The sequence below is a fragment of the Dendropsophus ebraccatus genome, chromosome 1, assembly GCF_027789765.1.
Source record: "Dendropsophus ebraccatus isolate aDenEbr1 chromosome 1, aDenEbr1.pat, whole genome shotgun sequence".
Classification (NCBI taxonomy): domain Eukaryota; kingdom Metazoa; phylum Chordata; class Amphibia; order Anura; family Hylidae; genus Dendropsophus; species Dendropsophus ebraccatus.
Window position 1 is genome coordinate 108,332,202 of NC_091454.1, and position 25,338 is coordinate 108,357,539.

The following is a 25,338-nucleotide window of genomic DNA, read 5'->3' on the forward strand; positions in this document are numbered from 1 at the left end:
TGACCACCCAAAGGACTAGAATAGTACCAAGAATAATAGGGGTGTGTGACTGCTCTGAAAAGGATGAAACTTAATTTTGGAGACATATTCATTAGCTTTAGATTATGTTAGTGACCACGGTTTCATTTCTAAATTGCGTCATGGAATAACCCCTTTTAAGTGTTTACGTTTTTTTCCCCTATGTATTAACTAAGCATGACAAGTTTATATGTTTATTTGTGCTTATGTGGGTCCTGAAAAACTATGAACATGACATAGCAAATTGTCCTCTAGTAATTTACTAAAACAGTAATGTATAGTATCATTTACAGCAAGATCTAAAAAATATAGACAGATTATTGAAACACTTACCTTAGAAACCAGAAGTGAAATGATTTCTTTAACAGTTTCCTCAATTAAGTCATCTATTTTGGAATGGTACTGTTGCTGCATTTTAAATACATAATAGTATAAGAAATGTAATATATCAGTAGATAGAACAAAAGGTAAAAATAAAATGGTATTTTCACTACTTTCAGTGTATTATTTTGAACATCAGCAGAATAGAACCTTGAAAATGATCCATCCAATGAAGACCCTTTTATTCTATGTGGTAGATTTTCCCATGTTCGATGCAGAGTTAAGCAGCTAATGGGGTTATTATTTAGATGAATTGATTTTCCATTCTCATTCAAGAGAAGGAATGTGAAGGATACTTTTTGTGTTACCTACAATTAAGGAAGAAGTGCATTTTTCTAAAGCATTGGTCTAGATGGAAAGCAAAAAGACCAGAAAAAGATTCAATTAATACAACATTGCCTCACAACTTGCATTCATAAGTTTGTGTAAATGTGCTTTACACAGAAATGGGCTTCTATTTATTTATTTATTCATTTAAGAAAGCAGCACATGAAGCATTATATATTTCACAATAAATTCATACAAATAAGCTATTTCACCAACAAACGAACGGGGGGAAAAAACTATTACAAAATAACAAACTTGACAAATAGCATATCCAATTCATTGTAAGAGCTTCTTTTGTTCTAGACAGGACCATAATATGAAAATGCATAGTTAAAGAAAAACTCAAAGTGCTCAATTAGATAATATTGCAATCTCTAGTCTTTAGAGTAAACCACAAAACCAACATGACAATAGTTAACTTCATCAGTATTCTCTCTTTAAAAACATCAAAATATTGTTACTGTTGATAGGGAGGGTGAAGTATACAGTGCACTGAAACAGCCTGTCTTCTCAGTTCATTTACAAGTTCGCATACTGGTTTCTTTAGCCCCACTTATTTTGGTATTTCTCAATTCCCCCCCCCCATAAAAGTATTTTAGTATTTTAGTTTTACTACTGCATAAAACCAAAGAAAATAACAATCTTTACGCAAGAACTTACCCACTGTTTAGGAAACTGGATGTTGCAATGTAATGGCCCAATAACAGGACATCAATGGCACATAAACATAAAGACAATAAATTATAAAAAAATAAACAATGCAAATTATAAAAAATGAATACAATATAAAGGATGTACTGTGGGGGTTTCCATTTCAGAAAGTGACGGCATATCGCTTATAGCTTCTCACAATTCTTCCCTGCACAGTAGCCCTCCTCAACCTGACTGCGTCCTCTTTTCTCACTATAAGCAGGGGTCTAAGAGATCAGCTCCACACTTATCAAAAATTGATTGCATATTATATAAAGATGTGCTATGATGTTAGGAGATGGAAGAACCCATGTAATTATAAAACCACAAGCAATGTCTTAAAAGTAAAATAAATAAAATAGAGCAATAAAAGGTACAACCATGCAGAAAATGAACAAAGCATATAAAAGGCAAAACAACACACTGAGCCAAACATTTCTCTTATTATATGGGAATACATTTACAATTATCTTCTGATAATAGAATCATCTAATTCAGCCAAACTAAACAAAACTTTTGACATGGCAAAAGTAGGGATGGTCCGAACCCTCCGAGGTTCGGGTCTGTATGAACCCGAACGCTCGGCATCAGATTCCCGTTGTCTGCCCGCTCCGTGGAGCGGGTGGATACAGCGGGAGGACCGCCTGGAAAACTGGGATACAGCCTATGGCTATGGCTGTATCCCAGTTTTCCAGGCGGTCCTCCCGCTGGATCCGCCCGCTGGCAGACAGCGGGAATCATTACCGAGAGTTCGTGGTTCATACGAACCCGAACCGAACTCCGTTCGGACCATCCCTAGTCAAAAGTTTTTTCTTTTTTTCTTTTTAATGACAGGGACACTTTAATGACAGGGATGCTGCACAATATAATTTCCCCTACAGTAATGAACAGTCAAAGAGGAGTTGTGGTTTAGAACTCACCATTCCTCCTCCCTTTTTTGCATGAAACTTCTGTGCTGCCCAACCTCCTGCACACTTGTATCACCTTCCTGGGGAGCATATGATATCAGAGCCTGTGAGCCATATTAGCTGTCATTATTGACATCAACAACGCATGCACAAGATAGCATGAGCATGCAGGAAGGCCAGAAGCATAGAATATTCATAGAGAAGAGGGAGGATGACAGAGTGATGAGGCATGCCAGAGTACAGAACATGCGCTGCACAATGACTCCTCTTTGACTCTTCATTACAGTAGGAGTATTGATATTGTGCAGCATTGCCTTCACGGACAAAAACAGCCAAAGGTAACATGCTCACTAGTGAACAACCACCTACTGCACACTGTCAGCACCTTGGGTGGGGTCTGACTGCAGACAGATTCCCTTTAATCTCACTTGGGTGACTTGAACTTCTAAGAGCTTTATTGATCAAATCATTCTTTGCAATGCTGTCACAATGTGCTAGAATCCTTTTCTCAAACCCCTAAGGAGCCAAGGTTGCTTCTGACTGTGTTAACTAAGGAGATAAACAGCTGCACAAGGGCTGCACCATCATTGTTATGTAAATTTAAGCTAGTGTGTGCTAAAGCCTATTTGTCCTGATGTAAATGTACTTTGTACATTTTTATGATATACAGAGTAAGGGGTCCAGTTTTCTGTCACAAAGCTCCAAATCCTGTGCATAGCACAGGGGTTCCCCAGAATAATATTTTTACATAAAAAATTCTCAGAGTAGCAGGATTAGGAAAAACACGTCATCTGTCTTTCATGTTGCTGGTCCTGCTGCTCAGAGCTACCTGTTCTCTATCCCAATACATACAGGAAATGTCCACTCAGTAGCAGAGATGACTCTCCACTGTAGTTAGTGACTGGCTAAGTAGGCATTTCCTATGCGTTGGAAAAGAGAACAGGAAGCTCTGAGCAGTGGGACTGACACTGTCAAATGGCAGTGGTACGGATTGGCAGTGGGTGGGTTTTTAGGGTGGCTACATTTCTTATTTACTTTTTGACACTCTGAGCAGTTTAAAAGCATTAGAATATTTTTTTGGAATAAACCCTTTAACCTCTTAATGCATATTTCTGTTCATGTACATCTGGGTTTGCTGCACATAAGTGCAGCCCCATATACATGTACATAAATAAGTTAAACTGTTGTTTAACTTTGAGGTCAGCGAGTGGTGACAAGTCACAGCAACCAGCAAGGGACCTATTACTACCTTGGCTGGATATAGCAGCGATTAGTCTATCATTACAGGCATACCAATCAAGGTGTAAACTGACAGAAGGGGCTGCCTTTTTACAGCTCTCCCGGTTCTGATCTTCTCTGCTGTTTGTGGCAGGAGATCAGAGTCTGAAGAGAACAGCCCTGTAGCAAAGTAATGTATAAAACACATACCAACACAAATTAACCCCTTCCTACCTTGATCATTACCCCTACAGCTGTACGGAATGGTTTCTCCTCTCCCATTGCTGTAACTGACAGTCTCCATTATTCCCCAATACTGTACCTATAGTCACCCATTACTGTTCCTAGTAGTCATCCCTGTCCCCTGTTGCTGTACCTCATTGTCGACCCTGATACTGTACCAGATTGTTGCCCCTGTTAGTGTTTGTGATTGCAACTCCTCTTACTGTACCTAATCGTCACTCCTGTTAGTTTACCCAATTGTTGCCACAGTTTCTGTATGTGAAATTTTAAATATTTGCTGCTAATCAGACAGATTGATAAATCTGGGCCCCTGTAAATTTAGCCTCTTGAATTTAGCATACAGCTTGCTACAAAAAAAACACCCCCTCTAAAATAAAGTAGATTCTTTGACATACAACTGCATTTTCATGTAAAAAAGAAGGAGCCCAGTTTTCTGTATTTTGCTTGGCTACACTACAAGAAGCATTCTACCAACTAAAGTGGTGTACTTAAACTCTAAAGAGGTATTCCTATCTCAATAACTTATTCTCTATCCACAGGTTAGGAGAGAACTAGCTGATAGCAGGGGTCCAAATGCTGGGGACCCACACAATCTTAAGAATGGAAGCCCCAGACTCCTGTTAGAATGGAGAGGCAGAAGCAACAGATTACAGTGTTCGTCTGTGTTCGGCATTCATACAGAATGAATCGAGCTGCAGTGCAACCCACTTCTCCATTGTAACAGAAGTTTGGAGTCCCCATTCTTGAGATCGTGTGGGTTCCCAGTATCTGGACCCCCATGATCAACTAGTTATTCCCTATGCTGTGCAGATACTAGATAAAACATACAAAAAGGCACAAGTAAAACTTTGTGTGAGATTAAGAAAGTGGCTAATGCTTAATAAGTCTGCATACCCCAAAAATTATGGTCAAAGTACAAGAGGTTACAGCTGAGTCTGGTCAAAAATAAGCGGTTTCTTTATTTAACCCTTTAAGGATCGGGCTAACTTTCGTTTTTGCGTTTTCGTTTTTTCCTCCTTGTGCTTAAAAGGCCATAGCACTTGCATTTTTACACCTACAGACCCACATGAGCCCTTTTTTTTGCGTCACTAATTGTACTTCGCAATGAAGGCTGAATTTTTCCATAAAATATGCTGCGAAACCAGAAAAAAATTATATATGCACTGAAATTGAAAAAAAAAAACGCAATAATTTTTCTTTGGGGGGGCTTCATTTTTAAGCCGTGTGTCCTATGGAAAAACTTACTTGTTATATATGTTCCTAAAGTCGTTACGATTAAAACGATATATAACATGTATAACTTATATTGTATCTGATGCCTGTAAAAAATTAAAATCATTGTTAACAAATATATGTTCCTTAAAATCGCTCCATTCCCAGGCTTATAACACTTTTATCCTTTGGTCTATGGGGCTGAGTGAGGTGTCATTTTTTGCGCCATGATGTTTACTTTCTATCGGTACCTTGATTGCGCATATGCGACTTTTTGATCACTTTTTATTACAATTTTTCTGGATTTGATGCGACCGAAAATGCGCAATTTTGCACTTTGGGATTTTTTTGCGCTTACGCCATTTACCGTGCGAGATCAGTAATGTGATTAATTAATAGTTCGGGCGATTACGCACGCGGCGATACCAAACATGTTTGTTTATTTATTTATTCCTCTGAGGGCCGAGAGGAAGCGTGAACGTCATCACGCGAAACAGGCTGTCGCCCGTTCACTCACTCGCCGCGTCCCATGTACCTATGAAGATTTGCCAATAAAGTAACCATTTGCTTATGGAGGGGTGAGTGCCTGTCATTTTATGATTGTAGCTTGCTGGAAGGAGGTCTCCTTTAGTGGAGATCTCCCTTGGCTTGTTTGTTCCTTCCTGGGGGAAGGTCTGGCTAGCTCACTGACGTTGAGAAACACGTGATGGTGTCTCTGCAGTATTTTTGCATATTTTACTTCCCAAGGGGCAATGTTTCTAGATTTACTGATGTTGAGAAACACGTGATGGTGTTTTTGCTGTGCTTTGGATGATCTCCCTGAGGTTAACCATCAGTCTCTTTATTCTCTATATACACTGGTACATTGACTGTTGAGGTAATGATTGCCAACTACTTTGGTCCTTTACCTAACATGTAACTCTGTATCATAAATGAATGCGAAAATGTGATTGTTTTCTTTAGGTGTTATGTTTATATGTTACACTTGAACGGCAACAGACAAAAATTCCAAAATAATCTCCCTGACCAATGCAGGCTTTAAGCATTTTCTATTTTTAAGATTTTTCCAGGCGGAGTGGCCGGTGGCATGATGTAGGAGCCGCATGCACGAGCTCTCTCCCGCTCCTCCTAAAGAGCATGGGAACCAGAGAACGGCCCTAGTCTGTACCTTGAGCCCGAAAAGTGGAGCCATGGCTGGGGTGGCCGAGGAGAACGCTCGGTGTCCTGAAGGTGGAGGCCTCGGAGGTGACCGGAGCCCGATACTGTGGGGCGGACACAGCAGGCCGGCCGGGATGACGAGTCTCCATGGAGCTGGTCAGGTGACGCGGCTTAGCCTATTACAGGTAGCCTTTGCGGCCACGTGGTCTGTAGCTGTTTGGAGCTTGAACGGAGGTGGCGTGCTGCAGCTGGGAGGCAGTGAGGAGACGCCGGAGAATGTGCAGCTCCCCTCTACGGTAAAGGGGGTGCCACGCTGAGCTGGCACGGAACGAGGCCGAAGCGAGCGGAGGCTTGTTGGTGCTTGATTGACCGCAAGACTAAGATATATGCAGCCTGACATTCTGTTCTGCTGTTCGGCCTTTATTGATCTGGCCGGTATCGTCTTATTCTATCATGAACTGTGTGAATGATAACTTCTTCAGCCTGACTAACTGCTTTCCCTTGCTGCTAATGTCTCCCTTAAGGTCCAGTTTGCTGTATGAGACTCTATTCCAGATATTGGGAACTACCATCTTGGAGATACCGGTGGATGAGCCTGGGCCATTCACCATCTTTGCTGCCGGTTCCCCGCCGCTGACTCTTGAACTGGACGACTACCTTCTGAGAACTTGTAATGTATACGGTTTTGAACCAATGGAAATGTATCATATGGCGTGTGATGGTGTCTATGTGCTATGAGATTAGATTCTCTTAAAGCTCCACACCCAAAGGCTATTAGCCTAGGACAATCTCCGGTTGGTGCAAGCCCACTGGCCAAGGACAAACCCCGTCTGCGGCGGAGATTGTTGTAGAGCTGGGGAAACTAAGGATCCTGAAACCCTCCGATCCCTTAGACTATTTGGGGATACAAATAACGAAAAATGGGAAAAGTTTTGGCATAGCTAATCTGTCTCCATTTATTCATAAATTGGACAAGAGGATTAAAGTTTTGGTTAAATTACCTTTATCTATTACGGACAGATTGGCTATTATCAAAATGGTGGTGCTCCCACAACTTCTCTTTCTCTTTGGCGCTGCCCCAGTTTGGATAAGCAACTCCTGGATCAGGAAAATTGAGGTGATGCTTGGGGTCCTTATCTGGGGCAGGAAACGGGTTCGCCTCAAATATCTTGCTTTTGCAGTTCCACCTGGCAGAAGGGGGGGTTTGGAATTCTGAATTTACGTCTTTACTTTATTTCTTGTCACTTTTCTCGCCTGTTGAAGGGGGATAGAATTGGAATTTTTGCTCACTTATTATTTTTAAGTAGACATAACACATGGCTGGAGCTCTTGGAGTCTGGCAATCTTAGTGATGGAATATTTAAAAACTGGTTATTTTTTACATTGATTGATAGGGTTTGGGGGTACATTAAGGATAAATGTGGTATAGTAGGGAGTTTGTACTTCACCCCACTTTGGTATAACACTTTTTGCCTGAATTTGGGAAATTTGAATATACCCAGTTTTGTAGGGACAAGGGTATCACTAGGGTTAGTCAACTGTTTGAAAATGGCGCTCTCATAGGGTTTGAGAGATTGAAAGAAGCGTATGGGTTGAGTGATAAGCACTGGCTTTTTTATAGGCAATTGGTATTTGCAAAATTACACACTACAGATACAAGTAGATTAATTATTGCTAGAAGTGTCACGTTTGAAAGACTGGTCAGCGACCAGCCAGGCAAGAAATCAATTTCTTTTATCTATAAAATTATGATTCACGAGCTTCCACATAAGGTGGTGGTAAAGAGTTTAGTGGGTTGGTATAAGCTTTTGGTAGAATTAAATAGGGAGGTTTGGGAGCGGATTTTCAGTAATCTTTGCACTATGCCTATATCTGAAGCACATAGATGTACACAATTTAGGATTTGGCATCTCTGTTATTACTCCCCCAAGCAATTTTCTTGTATGGGTAACACCCCTAGAGCTGCTTGCCCGAAATGTGGACAGGAGGCGGTTGATCTCCTACATATGTTCTGGTCCTGCTCTGGGGTTGCAGCCTTTTGGGAGGAGGTATGTAACGCTTTGGAGGAAAAGTTAAATTGTAATATTCCCAGGGATGTTTTGACGCTTATATTGGGAGACTCGGGGGGACTGAGGGTTCAAGGCAAATTTATTGTAAAAGCACTTCTCTACGCTAGATTAGTAATCCTTAGAAATTGGATATCACGACATCCGCCCTCTCTCCAGGAATGGATTAATACGGTTAACAGTATTAAAAGTTATGAAAAGATCTGGTTTGCTCGTAAAAGGGAAGGCTTGCGCAAATTTCAGACTCTGTGGGGTAACTGGAGTTTTTGATAAAGGGGGGGAGAGGGAATTTTCTTTTTCTTTCTTTTTTTCTCTCTTATTCTAATTTCGTTTTTCTTTTCTTTTCTCTCTTTTTTTTTTTTTTTCCTCCCCGTCCAGGCTGGGTGGGATGGTGGGGGGGTTGGGTTTACAATTTATAAAAGGATGAAAAGCACTGTTTATTTGATGTAAGACGTTATTAATGTCTTTAAAGAAATTAATTTAAAAAAATAAAAAAAAAAAGATTTTTCCAAATACTTTTCTTTTCCAACCTTGCTAATTTTGTACTTGCACCAAATGTTACATAAAGCTGACTAAAAACAACTAACATTCTTTACAGGATCTCAATCTAATACAGGGTAGAGTGGTACCCAAAAATATGATTGATCCAACTTATGATAGCTTCTCTGAAGCCATTGTAAGTTGTATACAAGATTTGCTTATGATGCTGCTCACCTCAATTTCACTGTACTGAAGCAGCTTTTCAGTGGAGTTGAGCACTTTAACTGCTGCCAGGCTGCTTCAGTCTTACAGCTACGTACTGCCACTGTACATAATGTGTAGTAGAGACACAATGAGTGACAGTAACTCAATGTTTCTCTGTAGATGTTCCAAGTCTTGTATCCACAAAACAACTGCCCCCCCACTTCCCTTTTTCCTCCTTCTCATTCACAGTGATGCACAGCACAGTCACCTGGCCCTGTTTCTAGTGATGATATCCACTGTCATTTTAGGCTACAGTTCAGTCCTACAGTCTGCTAGCGTTCTTGCAGACATGCTGTACAGAATGACACATCACACATTGAAGGCAATCCACTCTTAGGCTGGGTTCACACTACGTATATTTCAGTCAGTATTGTGGTCCTCATATTGCAACCAAAACCAGGAGTGGATTGAAAGCACAGAAAGGCTCTGTTCACACAATGTTGAAATTGAGTGGATGGCCGCCATATAACAGTAAATAACTGCCATTATTTCAATATAACAGACGTTGTTTTAAAATAACAGCACATATTTGCCATTAAATGGCGGCCATCCACTCAATTTCAACATTGTGTGAACAGATCCTTTCTGTGTTTTCAATCCACTCCTGGTTTTGGTTGCAATATGAGGACCACAATACTGACTGAAATATACGTAGTGTGAACCCAGCCTTACCCTGTGCATTTTCCAGCATGGCAGGCCTTCTGGGACTTCACACAGTGTACTTTGCCTATTTTTACAGCCATAAAACTACCATTTTACTTAAGTTATTTTTAAAGTAACTTTTTAACGTTTATTTTTAAAATAATTGAGTTCTATTAAGTTTATCTGTACTATTTGTGTGCTTGTTTTTCTTCTTCTTGTATGAACCTACAATCGTTTCAACATATAATGGTCATCCGGGAAACAATTGACAACATGTTTATTTTGCTTTAGTTGAAAACTCTCATGTTTTCTTTTAAGTAGCCAAGTTTAACAGCTCAGTAAGCACTTTCCTATTTAACTATACACTAATCTGAACTTTGGACTTGTTTAGGTTCTGTACATTGCAGAGTGATTCCATAGTTTTATTCCTCAATATCAACTGGTTTATAATTTTTTTTCTTTTATCTGGAAAAACCTATGCCTTTAATAAGAGCTGGGCGAATAATTAAATTAACTTGCCATTAGGGGAGCTCTCACAATTTTTTTTTAAATTACAAATTTTATTTTCAAATATGCAGAGGACCCAGTGCAGGAGCAAATAAGGCATGAATGTAGTGTCCTGCTGTTAACCCTTTTAGTGCTACAGCATATAAATGACAGCATATGCGACAGCATATAAATGAGTAATTAAGATCTACATCACTTACATGCTACAGCACAGTAAGGGTCTTTAGCAGGACACTACATTCATGTCTCACCAGCTCCTGCACTGGCGGCCTCCATTCTAAGTCTGCCCGCAAGCAGGAAAAAGTGTAGGACTCCACAGCAGAGGTCAGAGGTCATCAGTGCAGGGGCCTAAGAGGCATAAATGTAGTGTCCTGCTCTTTAACCCTTTCTTTGTTGCAGCAGGTAAGTGATGCCGAGCTTGAAGGGAAATACCAATAACAGCAGGTTAGACAAATCTAGCCTGGTGATCGCTCACTATTGTGCATGGAGTGCTGAGAATGAAGGTAAGTCCCTTACTTTCATCCTCTGCGCTCTTTCCATGCAGTTTGTAGCTCAATCCAGCATCTAGTAAGGCTGTTTGAAGCGCTCCACTGGTAACCATTAGAAGGGCTGGGCCTACTGGGGGACGATCTGTGAGGAGACACTGAGCACTGCCCAGGAGGCAGGGTGGGCGAAAAAATAGAATATAGAGCTCATACATACGTCAAACTGTACAGGTTGAAGAAGCAATTGTAAAAACTTTTTTGTTTTTTTAATAAAGACCTATGGTGATAATATTTTTGCATTATCATAAAAATAATAAAGAATAATAATAATGAATGGTAGCCTAGCACTACAAAAGTAAAAAAAAACCTGAAAATCCTGTGTGTGTGATGATATCATAATTATCATTATTATTGCAGGTGGCTGTATTAATGTTAATGAAATTAATCTCACCTGCTAAACATCTCTCCTGTGAAGAATTTTTTTTCTTACCATGTCCATTATTACTATTAAAATTAATGTAAAGTAAATTAAGAGGTCACCTCATTAATGGAAATGGGGACATATTTCTAAGATAAATTGAATGGACATCTTCAATAAAAAGTTCTATAAACCTATTAATTCTATTGAGATGACTGGAGGCCAAAACCTGAATATGTAGATCCAGGATTATTAGTAATACATACACATTTTATACTGTAAATCTGTCAGTCAGGTCTCAGCTGGGTATCAATACATGTGTGTATATATATGCACACAGAGTATAAATGCAAAGGCAGTAATGCACATTGTGGAAGATTTGAAAATAACAAACTTGATATTAAAGAAAAAAAAAGTGCGTTCTGACCTGCAGGGGGAGTGGTGCCACTCAGGGCCCAGGTAGTGTGGTTACCGGTGGCCTCAAGCTCAAACATGCAGTGTGACTGGGCCTGGCACTGCAAGCTGCTACTTCTGCAGTTCAGAGCGCTTGATGCAGTGCTGCTGTGTCCACAACCAGGAGATCCCAGCCACCCACACAAAGGATCCTCAAGATGCAGCAGCCATGGGGCAGGCTAGACCCAGAGCACCGTTATCGGAGAGCGAGTGAGGACCTGGCACGATGCCCCTCCCCCACCACCAAGTAACTGTCACTACTACTTCCACAACTACTACTACTGCTGCTACAACTAGTTTTTCCACTACTACTATATATTGCTGTCCTATATTTACTGTATATACCATCTTGTCCTCATCATATAGAGGATATACTGTATATATAGGATAGCAGTATACAGTAAATACAGGATAGCAGTACACAGTATATTCTCTATATGATGATGTCAGTATGGTATATACAGTATATATAGGATGGCAGTATACAGTATATCCTCTATATGATGATGATGACAAGAGGGTGTATACAGTATATATAGGATAACAGTATACACCACCACCCTACCAAAAAGAGAATCTTTTTTTTTTTTTTTTTTAAATTGAGATTTTATTTTTTGGCCACTGATTGGCTGAGCGGGACGTTCAGACACCGGGAACTGCCGAAGCAAGCCGGAGCGTAGTACAGTAATGTATGTGCTGGGTCGTGGGGGGGTTAAGGGGGGCGACTTTTACATACGTATTCGTAGCGGGATGACAATTCTTCTGCGAGTATGTTACCTCATTGAAAGTGACAGTAAAGGGATCCTCAGCGGATACATTATGTGTGAACCCGCCCTTATGCTTAAAGCTAGAAGCACTAACAAATTAACAAGACATCCCCACAACATTCTGGATGCACTGTGAGGCTATGTTCACACTACGTAAAAGTACGGCCGTTGTTGCCATCAACAACAATGGCCGTACTTTGTACGTGTGAACAATGCCTATTATTCTATGGAATCCCGGCCGGAGCGTATACACATCGTATGCGCTCTGGCCGGGATCCTGTACAGGGCCACAAAGAACTGACATGTCAGTTTTCTGCGGCCGCAATTCAATGAATTGCGGCCGTAGGAAACCCTGTCAGTTCACACAGTGAAGCCAGGGGCCGCTCGCTTCACTGTGTGCTATGGGAGGTTCTGATGCGGGCACGCGCTGATGCGCCCGAATCAGAACCCTGCGGCTGAAAGATCATCCGGCCGGTACTTAAGTACCGGCCGGGATGATCCGGGGCAGGGTTCACGGGACCTGGCCGGGTCAAGGGTTCATGTGACCTGGCCGGGTCACGGAATGGCCGGTCTCTATACGCTGTGTGAACATAGCCTAAATGGGAGTGAGTTTTTTTTTTATTTTTCTGAATAATTTACTGAACCCAGAATAATGACTAACCAATTTAGAATGTAAATAATGAATGCTAGCCGTATACAGATTTTAAACAAGATAAGAATTTAAGGATTATAACGGGCAAGTAATTTGTAAATTTAATGTCCACGTTAACTGTAAAATGCTGACTAATGTTTCCATACTTTCAACACAGAGCAGACTATGTAAAAACAATTTTATGCATTTTCTAAATATTCAACTTTAACTATGAAATAAATAAAGCAAAGTATCAAGTTATAAATTACTTAATTTAGTAAGTAAGTCACTTATTCTCTTCCTACAAAGCAAGTATAAATTGAAGCAATGCAATGTTAGCATACTTACCTCTTGCCCACCATCAAGAACACACAGCTTAGAGCACTGCTTTTTGGCATCCACCAGGACATTAAACATTGTACATACTGAGGCAGGAATTCGCAGGTCTGTAGATTTACTTGTTCTTTGTAGTTTAACTTCAAAAGTACTCCGTGTCCTATGTAACAAAAGGACAGTTTTAAGAAAATTTTAAAAAAAAGTACATAAAGTGAAACATTTGGAATGGTTTTTTTTGTTTGTTTTTTTGTTTTTTAATTTAATTCAAAGACATTTAGTGTAATTGCTTAACCCTATGATGACACAGTCAATTTTGGTCCTGTGGACACAATTTTCATTTTCCCCCTCCTTTACAAGTCTTAAAGTGTCACTCGTTTAATTTTTTATTTTTTTTTGCAGAAATCCATTGTAGAGGCGATTTTAAGAAACTTTGTAATTGGGTTTATTAGCCGAAAAATGCATTTTATCACGAAAAAGCAGCTTAAAGCGCTCCCCCTGTCTTCATCATTGTGTATGGAGAGGGGAGGGGTGGAGGGAGATGAGGCACCAAAACAGGACAACAATGAGTTAATTTACAGCTACATCACCGGCTATCTCCTCTGACAGTCAGCAATGACCTCTCTGACCTCTGAATACAGCTTTAATGGAGCTCCTGGCTGTGCAATTCTTTGTTCTTTGCTCTCTGCTGCCGACTCATCTCCCTCCTCCCCTCTCCATAGAACAGACAGGGTTGTGTCTGATGCAACAAGTCACAATTTACAGATATTTTGCAGTGAATGGAAAAGAGGAGGGAAGGGAGGGGGGCCTAATAAACCCAAATACAAAGTTTCTTAAAATTGCCTGGACCATTGATTTCTGCAAAAAAAAAAAAAAAAAATGACAGTGACTCTTTAACTATTTTAATTTTCCATGTACACAGCTGTATGAGGCTGATTTTGCACTGTTAATTTCACCATCCATGATCAGCCCCTATGCTTTTTGCTGTATGGAGGACATTTTATAATGCACCTATCACAGACACTACAGTAGAGGGGGAGTACTGGAGAAGGGGGCACAGGCTATTAGTGTAATTGTGTGCGATCTTCCGTTCCCCTGTGACATCACCCCCACCCCCTGTACAGAATGCTGGTGAGCTGCTGCTGGGGAAAGGAAGGTGGAGCAGTGGTGATTGGCGTCAGGACATTGCTGAATGATAGCAATGTCCCAGCACCAAAAGCAAAAGTTTTTTTGTTTTGTTTTTTTGCACCTCTCACATACCCCTTCAATGTGCCATGTACTCTAAGAAGTAACTTTACCTGTTAAAATGTTGAGTGTTTCAGACCCCCTCCCCCCATTTCATATTAGTTTATTCGATGGACTTGTTTTTATCCTTTAAATCAGCACGTACTATGATTATGTCCCAATGCTTATATAAGCACTGATACTATCTATGTGCACAACTTCTATGCACTGCTAGCACTTCATACATTTATTCATTCATGAATATGGATGTATGTTATTTAGTTTGCACCCTATAAATATGGACCGTTGACCATCATGTATTGATTGAAAATAGCTGAAATATTTCACTTGGATGGAATAAATTACTTAGGGGAGATTATTCGCACAGTCTTACAGTAGGAATGTCCTTTATTGCCCATAGCAACCAATCACAGCTGAACACTAATGTCCTTTGTTGCCCATAGCAACCAATCACAGCTGAGCACTAATGTCCTTTGTTGCTCATAGCAACCAATCACGGCTGAGCACTTATCACTGATTGTGAGCTTGATACATAAACAACAGCGGCAGTTATGATGACATCACAAGCACAAGGCTCATGATGTCACACATGGTGCAGAATATACAGTTGTAGCTGAGGCTTCTGCTGTTATTTACAGGTTGGCAGCTTGAAGAAGACGCATCCAGATAGGGAGCTCTTCACTGAGGCCTTGTTCACACATGGAGCTAAATTGAGTTCAGTAAACACCCCATCTGGACACACGTGTGAAAATGGCCTTAAAGTGACTGTACCACCAGGCCCAGGCAGAAGCAGTGGAGGCGGGCCGACCCACCCTTAGTGGGAGGAAACTCTAGCCCCTGTGATATAAGTCACTGGGATCGCCTTTGCTGGGGTCAAAGGACACGTATCTGGTTCATCCAAATCAGGCCAACAGCATACATAGGTGCAATCTGACACGTAGTCAGGTTTATTTAAAAGGTTGCAAGCAGAAAATAAAACAAAACAGCAACGAAAGAAAATCCTTGCCTGTCCGGCACTTACTGTACATTCAGGTATCCTGACTATCAGCTGGAGAGCTGCTCCCTGCCAGCTTACAAAACACTTAAGCAACCTTTACTACTCACACCAATCTCTCATACAGACAGGCTTTCTGTGTCCCCAGCCAGAGAGAGCTATCTGCCCTCCTGGCTTCTCTTATATACCCGCCCTCTGAGCAGCTTCATTAATTACCCTGCAGGTGAGAGGCCTGGGCTGTTAGCTGACATAGGAGAGGAACCTAGGAGAAATATACCTCCCTTCCACAACCATTCCTGCATAGGTGTCACATATCCCCCCCCTCTGCTCAGGCCAGTGGGACTGGGCAACAGTAACCACTAGACAGTGCACACGAGACAATGCATCGGCATTGCCCTGTAGGCTTCCCGGCCTATGCTCTACTGTAAATTTGTATGCCTGAAGAGCTAGGAACCATCTAGTTACTCTGCTATTCCTTTCTTTATTCAGGTTCATCCACTTTAAGGGGGCATGGTCTGTGACTAACCTGAATTTTCTTCCCAGCAGATAATATTTGAGGGATTCTAGAGCCCATTTGATGGCCAAGCATTCTTTTTCAACAATTGCATAGTTTCTCTCATGTTTATTTAACTTTCTGCTTAAATAAAACACTGGATGTTCCTCTCCATCCCTGACTTGAGACAAGACAGCCCCTATTCCCGCCTCTGAAGCGTCTGTTTGTACCACAAATTCCTTTTTGAAGTCCGGAGTGACCAACACTGGCTGTGAACAAAGAGACGCTTTCAGTGTTCGGAAGGCTCTTTCTGCTTCAGGGTTCCACTTTATCATCACTGACTCTTTTCCCCTGGTGAGATCAGTCAGGGGACCTGCTATGGCTGCAAAATTGGGTATGAAGCGTCTATAATACCCAGTAACTCCCAGAAATGCCCTCACCTGTTTTTTATTAATTGGTTGGGGCCATTTCTGAATTGCTTCAATCTTGTCAACTTGAGGCCTGACTATACCTCTTCCAATTATGTACCCCAAATATCTGGCTTCCTCTAGCCCAATGTGACATTTCTTAGGGTTCGCAGTCAGCCCTGCCTCCTTCAAACTATCAATGACGGCCTGAACTTTTGAAAGGTGTGTTTGCCAGTCGGGGCTATGTACCACTATGTCGTCAAGATAGGCTGAAGCATATTGCCTATGTGGCTTCAGCACTCTATCCATTAACCTCTGAAAGGTCGCTGGAGCACCATGTAGACCAAAAGGCATAGTTACATATTGAAATAGACCATCCAGTGTGGAAAATGCTGTCTTTTTCTTGGCAGACTTCGTCAAAGGAATCTGCCAATACCCTTTTGTCAGATCTAAAGTTGTTATGTACCTAGCTTTGCCAAGTTGGTCTATGAGCTCATCCACTCGTGGCATTGGATAAGCATCAAACTTGGATACGGAGTTTAGCTTTCTAAAGTCATTACAAAATCTTATGGTACCATCTGGTTTTGGTATTAGCACGATAGGGCTGGACCATTCGCTATGAGATTCCTCAATCACTCCCAACTCCAGCATCTCTTTCACTTCCTTTGAGACTGCTTGCCGCCTGGCCTCAGGAATTCTATAGGGCTTTACCTGTACCCTTACTCCAGGTTCAGTTATGATGTCATGTTTTATAAGTGGAGTCTGCCCTGGTTTGTCAGAAAAAAAATCTGTGTTATGAAGGACCAACTGTCTAGCCTCTTTCTTTTGCCCATCAGATAGGGACTCTGCTACCTTCACCTCAGGTATTACTGACTCATTACGGACCGGTGAGTTAAGCTCTGCAGCCAGGGCCTGACGCTCTTTCCAAGGTTTAATCAGATTCACATGGTAAATCTGTTCTGTTTTACTTTTCCCTGGCTGGTACACTTTATAATTAACGTCCCCTACCTTTTCAATGATCTCAAATGGACCCTGCCATTTGGCCAGGAATCTGCTCTCCACTGTAGGGACAAGAATTAGTACTCTATCTCCTGGGGAAAACGAATGGACCCTAGCACCCCTGTCATAAACCATCTTCTGTGCTCCTTGAGCCCGTTCCATGTGTTCTTTTACAATTGGCATGACTGCTGAAATCCTATCCTGCATCTGTGAAATATGTTCTATCACGCTTCTGTAGGGGGTGACCTGCCCTTCCCAGGTTTCTCTAGCCACATCCAATAAGCCTCTAGGATGTCTACCATACACCAGCTCAAAAGGTGAGAACCCTGTGGATGACTGTGGTACTTCTCTTACAGCAAACAACAGATATGGAAGCAAAAAATTCCAGTTTTTGCCATCCTTGTCCACTACCTTTTTCAACATCTGTTTCAGAGTCTTATTAAATCTCTCAACTAAACCATCTGTCTGGGGATGATAGACTGAGGTACGTAACTGTGACACCTTAAACAGCCTGCAAGGTTCCTTCATTACTTTAGACATAAATGGTGTCCCTTGGTCTGTCAGTATTTCCTTTGGAATGCCCACTCTACTGAATACCTGGACTAACTCCTTTGCAATGGTTTTAGATGCTGTATTGCGTAAAGGAATGGCCTCAGGATAACGTGTAGCATAATCCATTATGACTAGAATGTGCTGGTGACCCCGTGCAGACCTTATTAAGGGACCTACCAAATCCATCCCAATCCTTTCAAAAGGTATTTCAATGATTGGTAAGGGTACTAAGGGGCTACGAAAATGAGGCATAGGCGCAGATACCTGACACTCAGGACATGACTCACAATAAGCTTTTATGTCACCATGCATGGCAGGCCAGAAAAACCTCAGCAATATTCTCTCTGTCGTTTTCTGGATCCCCAAGTGGCCACCAACAATGTGTCCATGTGCCAAGATCCAGAACTGTCCTCCTGTAGGCCTTAGGAACAACTAATTGCTGTATAGTTTCCTCACCCTTTTTGTCAATTTGATACAGCAATTCATTTTCCAGGACCATGTATGGGAAAGCTAGCCTAGCCCCAGGCTCCACAGCTACCCCGTTCACTACTTTTACATTTTCCCTAGCTCAAACAAGTGTAGGGTCCCTCAACTGTTCAGTCTGGAAGTCGTCTTTTCTGAATTCTAAGTCAGGCATAGTTTGTTGTGTGCCCCCTTCATTTTCAGTCTCTGAGGATGGCTCCTCTAAGTCCCCTGCCATAACAGAAAATGGGAAGGTAGTGGGCCTTTCTGACGAAACCCCAACTACAGCCTCTTGTGGGGGAACCTCAAATGGTTCTGGGCTTATGGAAGGTGTACTCTCTGTAGTCACCAACTTGCTTTCCCATAATTTCCAAAAATATGGAAAATCCCTTCCCAGAATAACATCATGCATTAAAGTTGGGACTAGCCCAACCTTATGGTACACTGACCCATAGGGAGTTGTAACACAAGCAATTGTAGTTTGGTATTCACATGTATCCCCATGCACACAAGTTACTGTGAAAGTGTCTGACTGACTGGAAGACTGATAAGCTTGGCCTTTACCAGAGTTACCACACTCCCCGAGTCAAGCAATGCAATCACATTTTTACCATCCACTGTCAATTCACACAGATGTTTTTTAGAGTCATCTGAGCATGCAGCAGTACACACCAACTGAGCAAACATTGACATACGTTTTTTCAAAAAGGCAACATCACATTGCATAGGTTCAGTAGTTACAGGACAGTTCATCGCAATATGACCCAACTCGTGGCAACGGAAACACCTTATAGGACCTTTGCTTAGTCCATAATTAGGCATTTTAGGCTTTGCGGAGCCCACAGTCTCATCATTATCCACACTGTAAGTCTTTACATTCTTCCCAGCGCCCTTAAACCCCGGAACAATCTTACCAGGAACACCTAGAAATTTCGTCATCCGAGTAGATGAAGGTTGATGCTGGGTATCGCTCAGCAGTTCTGCTGACGCCGAATAACGTTCGACAAGGTCCACCAGCTCATCGGCTGTTTTAGGGTCACCATGGCTTACCCACTTCCTCAGTGCTGGGGGTAGTGCCCGTAGATACCGGTCCATGACGATCCGTTGAACTACCTCAGGTGCTGATAACACCTCTGGTTGTAGCCACTTTCTGCTCAGGTGGATGAGGTCAAACATCTGCGAACGTGGAGGTTTGTCCACTCTGTAAGTCCACTGGTGTACTCTCTGGGCTCTGACAGCTAGGGTTACACTCAATCTAGCCAGGATCTCGGCTTTAAGCTTATCAAAGTCCTGGGCTGCCTCTGGTTCCAGATCAAAGTAGGCCTTTTGCGCCTCTCCTGCCAGAAACGGGGCAAGCAGTCCAGCCCAGCGTGCTCGGGGCCAGGCATTTCGCAATGCAGTCCTTTCAAAGGTAGTAATAAAAGCCTCCACGTCATCCTCCGGTGTCATCTTTTGCAAATATTGGCTCACATGAATTGGTCTTTGCTGTGCCTCTGGCGATACCACAGGCAGGCTTGCCACCTGCTGTACCACCTCCTGCAGTGTCTGGCGGTCTTTACTTGTGGTCTCTATTAATGTTCTCAGCTGTTCAGACAGCAAGCGGTTTGCTTCTTGCTGGTTAGCGTTTGTACGCTGTTGTTCTCTGGTTGCCTCCTGCTGGGCTGCAGTAGAACGTAACAAGGCGTTCACCACGTCCTCCATTTTCTCAGATACTTTAACGTGCTGCCCGCATCCGAAGCACCAATTGTGATATAAGTCACTGGGATCGCCTTTGCTGGGGTCAAAGGACACGTATCTGGTTCATCCAAATGAGGCCAACAGCATACATAGGTGCAATCCGACACGTAGTCAGGTTTATTTAAAAGGTTGCAAGCAGAAAATAAAATAAAACAGCAACGAAAGAAAATCCTTGCCTGTCCGGCACTTACTATACATTCAGATATCCTGACTATCAGCTGGAAAAGCTGCTCCCTGCCAGCTTACAAAACACTTAAGCAACCTTTACTACTCACACCAATCTCTCACACAGACAGGCTTTCTGTGTCCCCAGCCAGAGAGAGCTATCTGCCCTCCTGGCTTCTCTTATATACCCGCCCTCTGAGAAGCTTCATTAATTACCCTGCAGGTGAGAGGCCTGGGCTGTTAGCTGACATAGGAGAGGAACCTAGGAGAAATATACCTCCCTTCCACAACCATTCCTGCATAGGTGTCACACCCCTCAATGATAGGGTTCCATTGATTCTAATGCTTACAGCCCCGGCCCCCTTAAACCGCCGCAACGCCCGCACACCCGATCGCCGCCCCAGCCCCGAGCATACATCACCTGCTCGGGCCGTGGCTGTGTGATGCTCCCGGCTCTCCTCGCTGCCCATCAGCATCATGGAGGGGCTGGGGTTTCTTCCCACTAAGGGTGGGTTGGCCCGCCTCCAGTGCTATAGCCTGGGCCTGGTGGTACAGTCACTTTAAGGGTGCGTTCACACCTACCGGATCCGCAGCTGATTTTCATGCTGCGAGTTTGCAGCGAAATCAGCTGCGGATCCTGTACTGTGAATCTCAATGGGTCCCATACACGCAGCGGATCCACTGCCTGCATGGGACCCGACCCCTTTAACCCCCGCACCGCCCGCACGCCCGATTGCCGCCCCCCCCCCCCCCCGCACGCCCGATCGCAGCCCCGGCCCCGAGCATAAATCACCTGCTCGGGCGGTGGCTGTGTGATGCACACAGCCACGGCCTGAGCAGGTGATATATGCTCGTGGCCGGGGCTGTGATCGGGCGTGCGCGGGGGCCAGGGTGCGATTGGGCGCGAGGGGGGGGTGGCGGGCCCGCGATCGGGCGTGCGGGGGGATGGGGTTAAAGGGGCCGGGTCCCATGCAGGCTGCGTGTATGGGACCCATTGAGATTCACAGTACAGGATCCGCAGCTGATTTCGCTGCAAACTCGCAGCATAAAAATCAGCTGCGGATCCGGTAGGTGTGAATGCACCCTAAGGCTATGTTCACACTACGTATATTTGAGGCTGTATGTTTGAGGCTGTACAGCAACCAAAACAAGGAGTGGATTGAAAACACAGAAAGGCTCTGTTCACATAATGTTGTAATTGAGTGGATGGCCGCCATTTAATGGCAAATATTTGCTGTTATTTTAAAACAACGGCTGTTGTATTGAAATAATGGAAGTTATTTACTGTTATATGGCGGCCATCCACTCAATTTCAACATAGTGTGAACAGATCCTTTCTGTGTTTTCAATCCACTCCTGGTTTTGGTTGCTATGAGGACCTGACATGAGGACCAAATACAGCCTCAAATATACATAGTGTGAACCCAGCCTAAAGGCGTTTTCCAAGGAAAGTTGAGTTATGGTCTATGCACAGCATTGGCCATCATTCCCTGGAAAACCCTTTAAAATGGCTGTTCTTATGTAGAAATCCCCCTCTCTGTTGTATGTCTGCTGTGTGGTAAAATGTAGATGTAGATGTAAATGTAGATGTAGAATGTATATTAGATTGTAAGCTCTTGTGGGAGCAGGGCCTCTACACATGTAGCTTCTGTTACCATGAAATGCTTCATCGTGTTCATGTTAACACTGGCCACATCTGTATCGTACATTGCAGTGTAAGCTCTTAGGGGTGGGGTACTGTAGTGTACATTAGATTGTAAGCTCCTCGGGGCAGACATGTAGTCATGTACTAAATATAAGCCTGTAAGCTCTTAGGAGGAGGGCCTGTGTTACTCTGTGAGCTCTTAGGAGCAGAGATTGTATTATATATTAGATTGTAAGCTCTGTGGGCAGGACATGTACTGTATATTAGATTGTAAGCTCTGTGGGCAGGACATGTATTGTGAATATTAGCTTGTAAACTCTTAAGGGCAGGTCTCCAGAACTATATCAATTGTAAGCTGTTAGGAGCAGGACATGTATTGTATATAATATTGATGTATATTATTATTATTATTATTATTATATTTCTATAGGGACAACATATTGTGCAGCATTAATGTCTCTGTCTTTTATTCGTTACATACAGGAAGGGTCTCCTCATCCTATATAATATATACAGCTGTATGCAGCAGGCTAGTTGATCCAGGGAGATGAGATCCGGTCACTTGTGGGGTCAGGAAGGAATTTTTTTCCCCCCTGAGGTAAAACTCTCCGGGGGGTTTCTTCGCCTTCCTCTGGATCTTTAGGTCCGGTTACTCTCAGACCAGGATAATAGTGGACGGGTGGGAATGACTGCAGCACGTTCTGTGGTCTCCACCAGACCTGACCTGAGAGTCAACGGGTCAACTATTCAAGAGCCGGTAATATTTAATTACAATGTTGCATATTGAATAAAGAATTTGAATTCATGTTGGTGTTGCTTCGTTTTTTGTCTGCATATCTATTTACTATACTGACCATCATCAGAGTGATCACTGCCTCTCGGCTTCATAATAAGTACAATAAACTGGATTTAGATTATTAATAATATTAGGGATATTTAAAAAAAAAACAAAAACTATAATATGAGAAATCAAAAAACGTGTTCAGCAGCACTAGAAAAAAAGGTATGGGGGTGCACGTCTCACCAAACCGGACCCAGGTTCGTGTAGAGTAGCCAAGTAGAAGATGGAGACCGCACTTCCAAAAAAGTTCACACTTTTATTTATACCAGATGCAACGTTTCGGCTCAATGTGTAGCCTTTCTCACTGCTTGAGAAAGGCTACACATTGAGCCGAAACGTTGCATCTGGTGTGAATAAAAGTGTGAACTTTTTTGGAAGTGCGGTCTCCATCTTCTACTTGGCTATAATATGAGAAAACCATAAGACTACATACAGGTGATTCCGTGGTTTACAGGTCTTTTGGTGGGCGCAGTACAGATGGTACAGATCTAACCTGCTAATATGCCACTATAGCGCACTGGGTGCTGAGAATGTAAGTTATTTTCTTACCTTGATTCTTGCACAGTTTTTTTTCTAGTCATTATGCATATAATGGGTTAAACCACCAGGATTGGTGGCCTTTAGCATGTAAGTCCTGCTGTCGTGACATCCCTTTAAAAGCAGCAGCCTAGCTAAAGAAGCCTTAGTGGCTGCCATAAAAACACTTACAGACTAACGGGTAAACTGTAGGCCCATCAGGGGGGATTTATTAAGACCGGAGTACCTGTATACCAGTCTTACCTAAACCCCTGCTGACATGCCCCATGGCAGATTTCTATAGAGGTGCACATCTTTCATTATATTTGGTTTAATCTACAAGTCTGAGCAGGTATAGATTTTTACAATGGTAAATCAGGCACAAGCAGCATCACCAAGCCCCTATGTCACCAGGTGTTTAGAGCCAAGAGCGGTGGTGATTGGCATGAGGACATGATGGCAATGTCCTGGCGCTAAAATGAAAAGTTGTTTTTTTTTTACACCTCCCACGTACCCCCTCAACCTGTTCCTCGTACCCCCTAAGCTATATGTACCACAGGTTGAGAAACACTGCCCTAGGGGGTTTGGGTGGGGGATGGGTTGTTGGGTGTGTTTGGTTTAATGGAACTATTAGTCTCAGCAGGTGGCTGAAGAAGTTGGATGCAGACCTAGAGAGTCCTGGAAAACATGGATATAGCCAATTAATAGCATTAACTTCCCCTAACTTATTACCCTGCTGAAAAGGGGTCCGTGGAGCCTCAGTTACGAGTCTCAAAACACGGGAATAGCCAGATATCCCTCTCTCCAGAGAAGGAAGCCCATTGCCAGTCCTGGAAAGTTGATTTTAGATGATTCAGGCCTGAAGATATATAGCTTTTTCCAGTACCCCTAGTGGCAGTGGGCAGCAGGGTAATAAACCAACAAAACACAACAATCACTGAACTCAGGGAGAACAGTGAAAAATTCCAATGGAGTACTCATTTACAAGTCTCCATTGATTGTCCCATACAAAATTTAAATATGCAAAAAAGGGGTCCGTGGAGCCTCAGTTACGAGTCTCAAAACACGGGAATAGCCAGATATCCCTCTCTCCAGAGAAGGAAGCCCATTGCCAAGGGGTGCCTCCTAGTGGGGAGAGCACCAAACCACCCTGATACGTAGTCCCTCAGGTCCTCACAGTCTAACTCTGTGGCGAGTATAACGACATAAGACAAGGGTTACCAAGGCTAGGCATCCATCCACAGACTGCAGTTTCGGGGTATTTGCCCCTCATCAGTGTGGAGCAGGATTCTGGCTACTGGGGCAATGATAAATAGACCAACAAAACACAACAATCACTGAACTCAGGGAGGACCTGAGGGACTACGTATCAGGGTGGTTTGGTGCTCTCCCCACTAGGAGGCACCCCTTGGCAATGGGCTTCCTTCTCTGGAGAGAGGGATATCTGGCTATTCCCGTGTTTTGAGACTCGTAACTGAGGCTCCACGGACCCCTTTTTTGCATATTTAAATTTTGTATGGGACAATCAATGGAGACTTGTAAATGAGTACTCCATTGGAATTTTTCACTGTTCTCCCTGAGTTCAGTGATTGTTGTGTTTTGTTGGTCTATTTATCATTGCCCCAGTAGCCAGAATCCTGCTCCACACTGACGAGGGGCAAATACCCCGAAACTGCAGTCTGTGGATGGATGCCTAGCCTTGGTAACCCTTGTCTTATGTCGTTATACTCGCCACAGAGTTAGACTTTGACTCACAGGGGCCACCCTGGTGTTTCCCTATTTAGGTCCTAAAGCTCGCAACAGAGTGAGGACCTGAGGGACTACGTATCAGGGTGGTTTGGTGCTCTCCCCACTAGGAGGCACCCCTTGGCAATGGGCTTCCTTCTCTGGAGAGAGGGATATCTGGCTATTCCCGTGTTTTGAGACTCGTAACTGAGGCTCCACGGACCCCTTTTTTGCATATTTAAATTTTGTATGGGACAATCAATGGAGACTTGTAAATGAGTACTCCATTGGAATTTTTCACTGTTCTCCCTGAGTTCAGTGATTGTTGTGTTTTGTTGGTTTATTACCCTGCTGCC

General features: G+C 42.9%; 1 protein-coding gene across 2 annotated transcripts in view; it reads right to left on the reverse strand.

Moving 5' to 3' along the window:
• Positions 1 to 25,338, reverse strand: part of CADPS2 (calcium dependent secretion activator 2) — a 424,688-nt gene that overhangs the window by 58,991 nt on the left and 340,359 nt on the right. For both annotated transcript variants that reach the window (XM_069976609.1, XM_069976601.1), the window contains 3 exons: positions 13,217 to 13,364; positions 1,387 to 1,401; positions 352 to 426 (listed from right to left, as the gene is read on the reverse strand). In XM_069976609.1, coding sequence (XP_069832710.1) covers positions 352 to 426; positions 1,387 to 1,401; positions 13,217 to 13,364 — 238 coding nt within the window. The remainder of the gene's footprint in view (positions 1 to 351; positions 427 to 1,386; positions 1,402 to 13,216; positions 13,365 to 25,338) is intronic.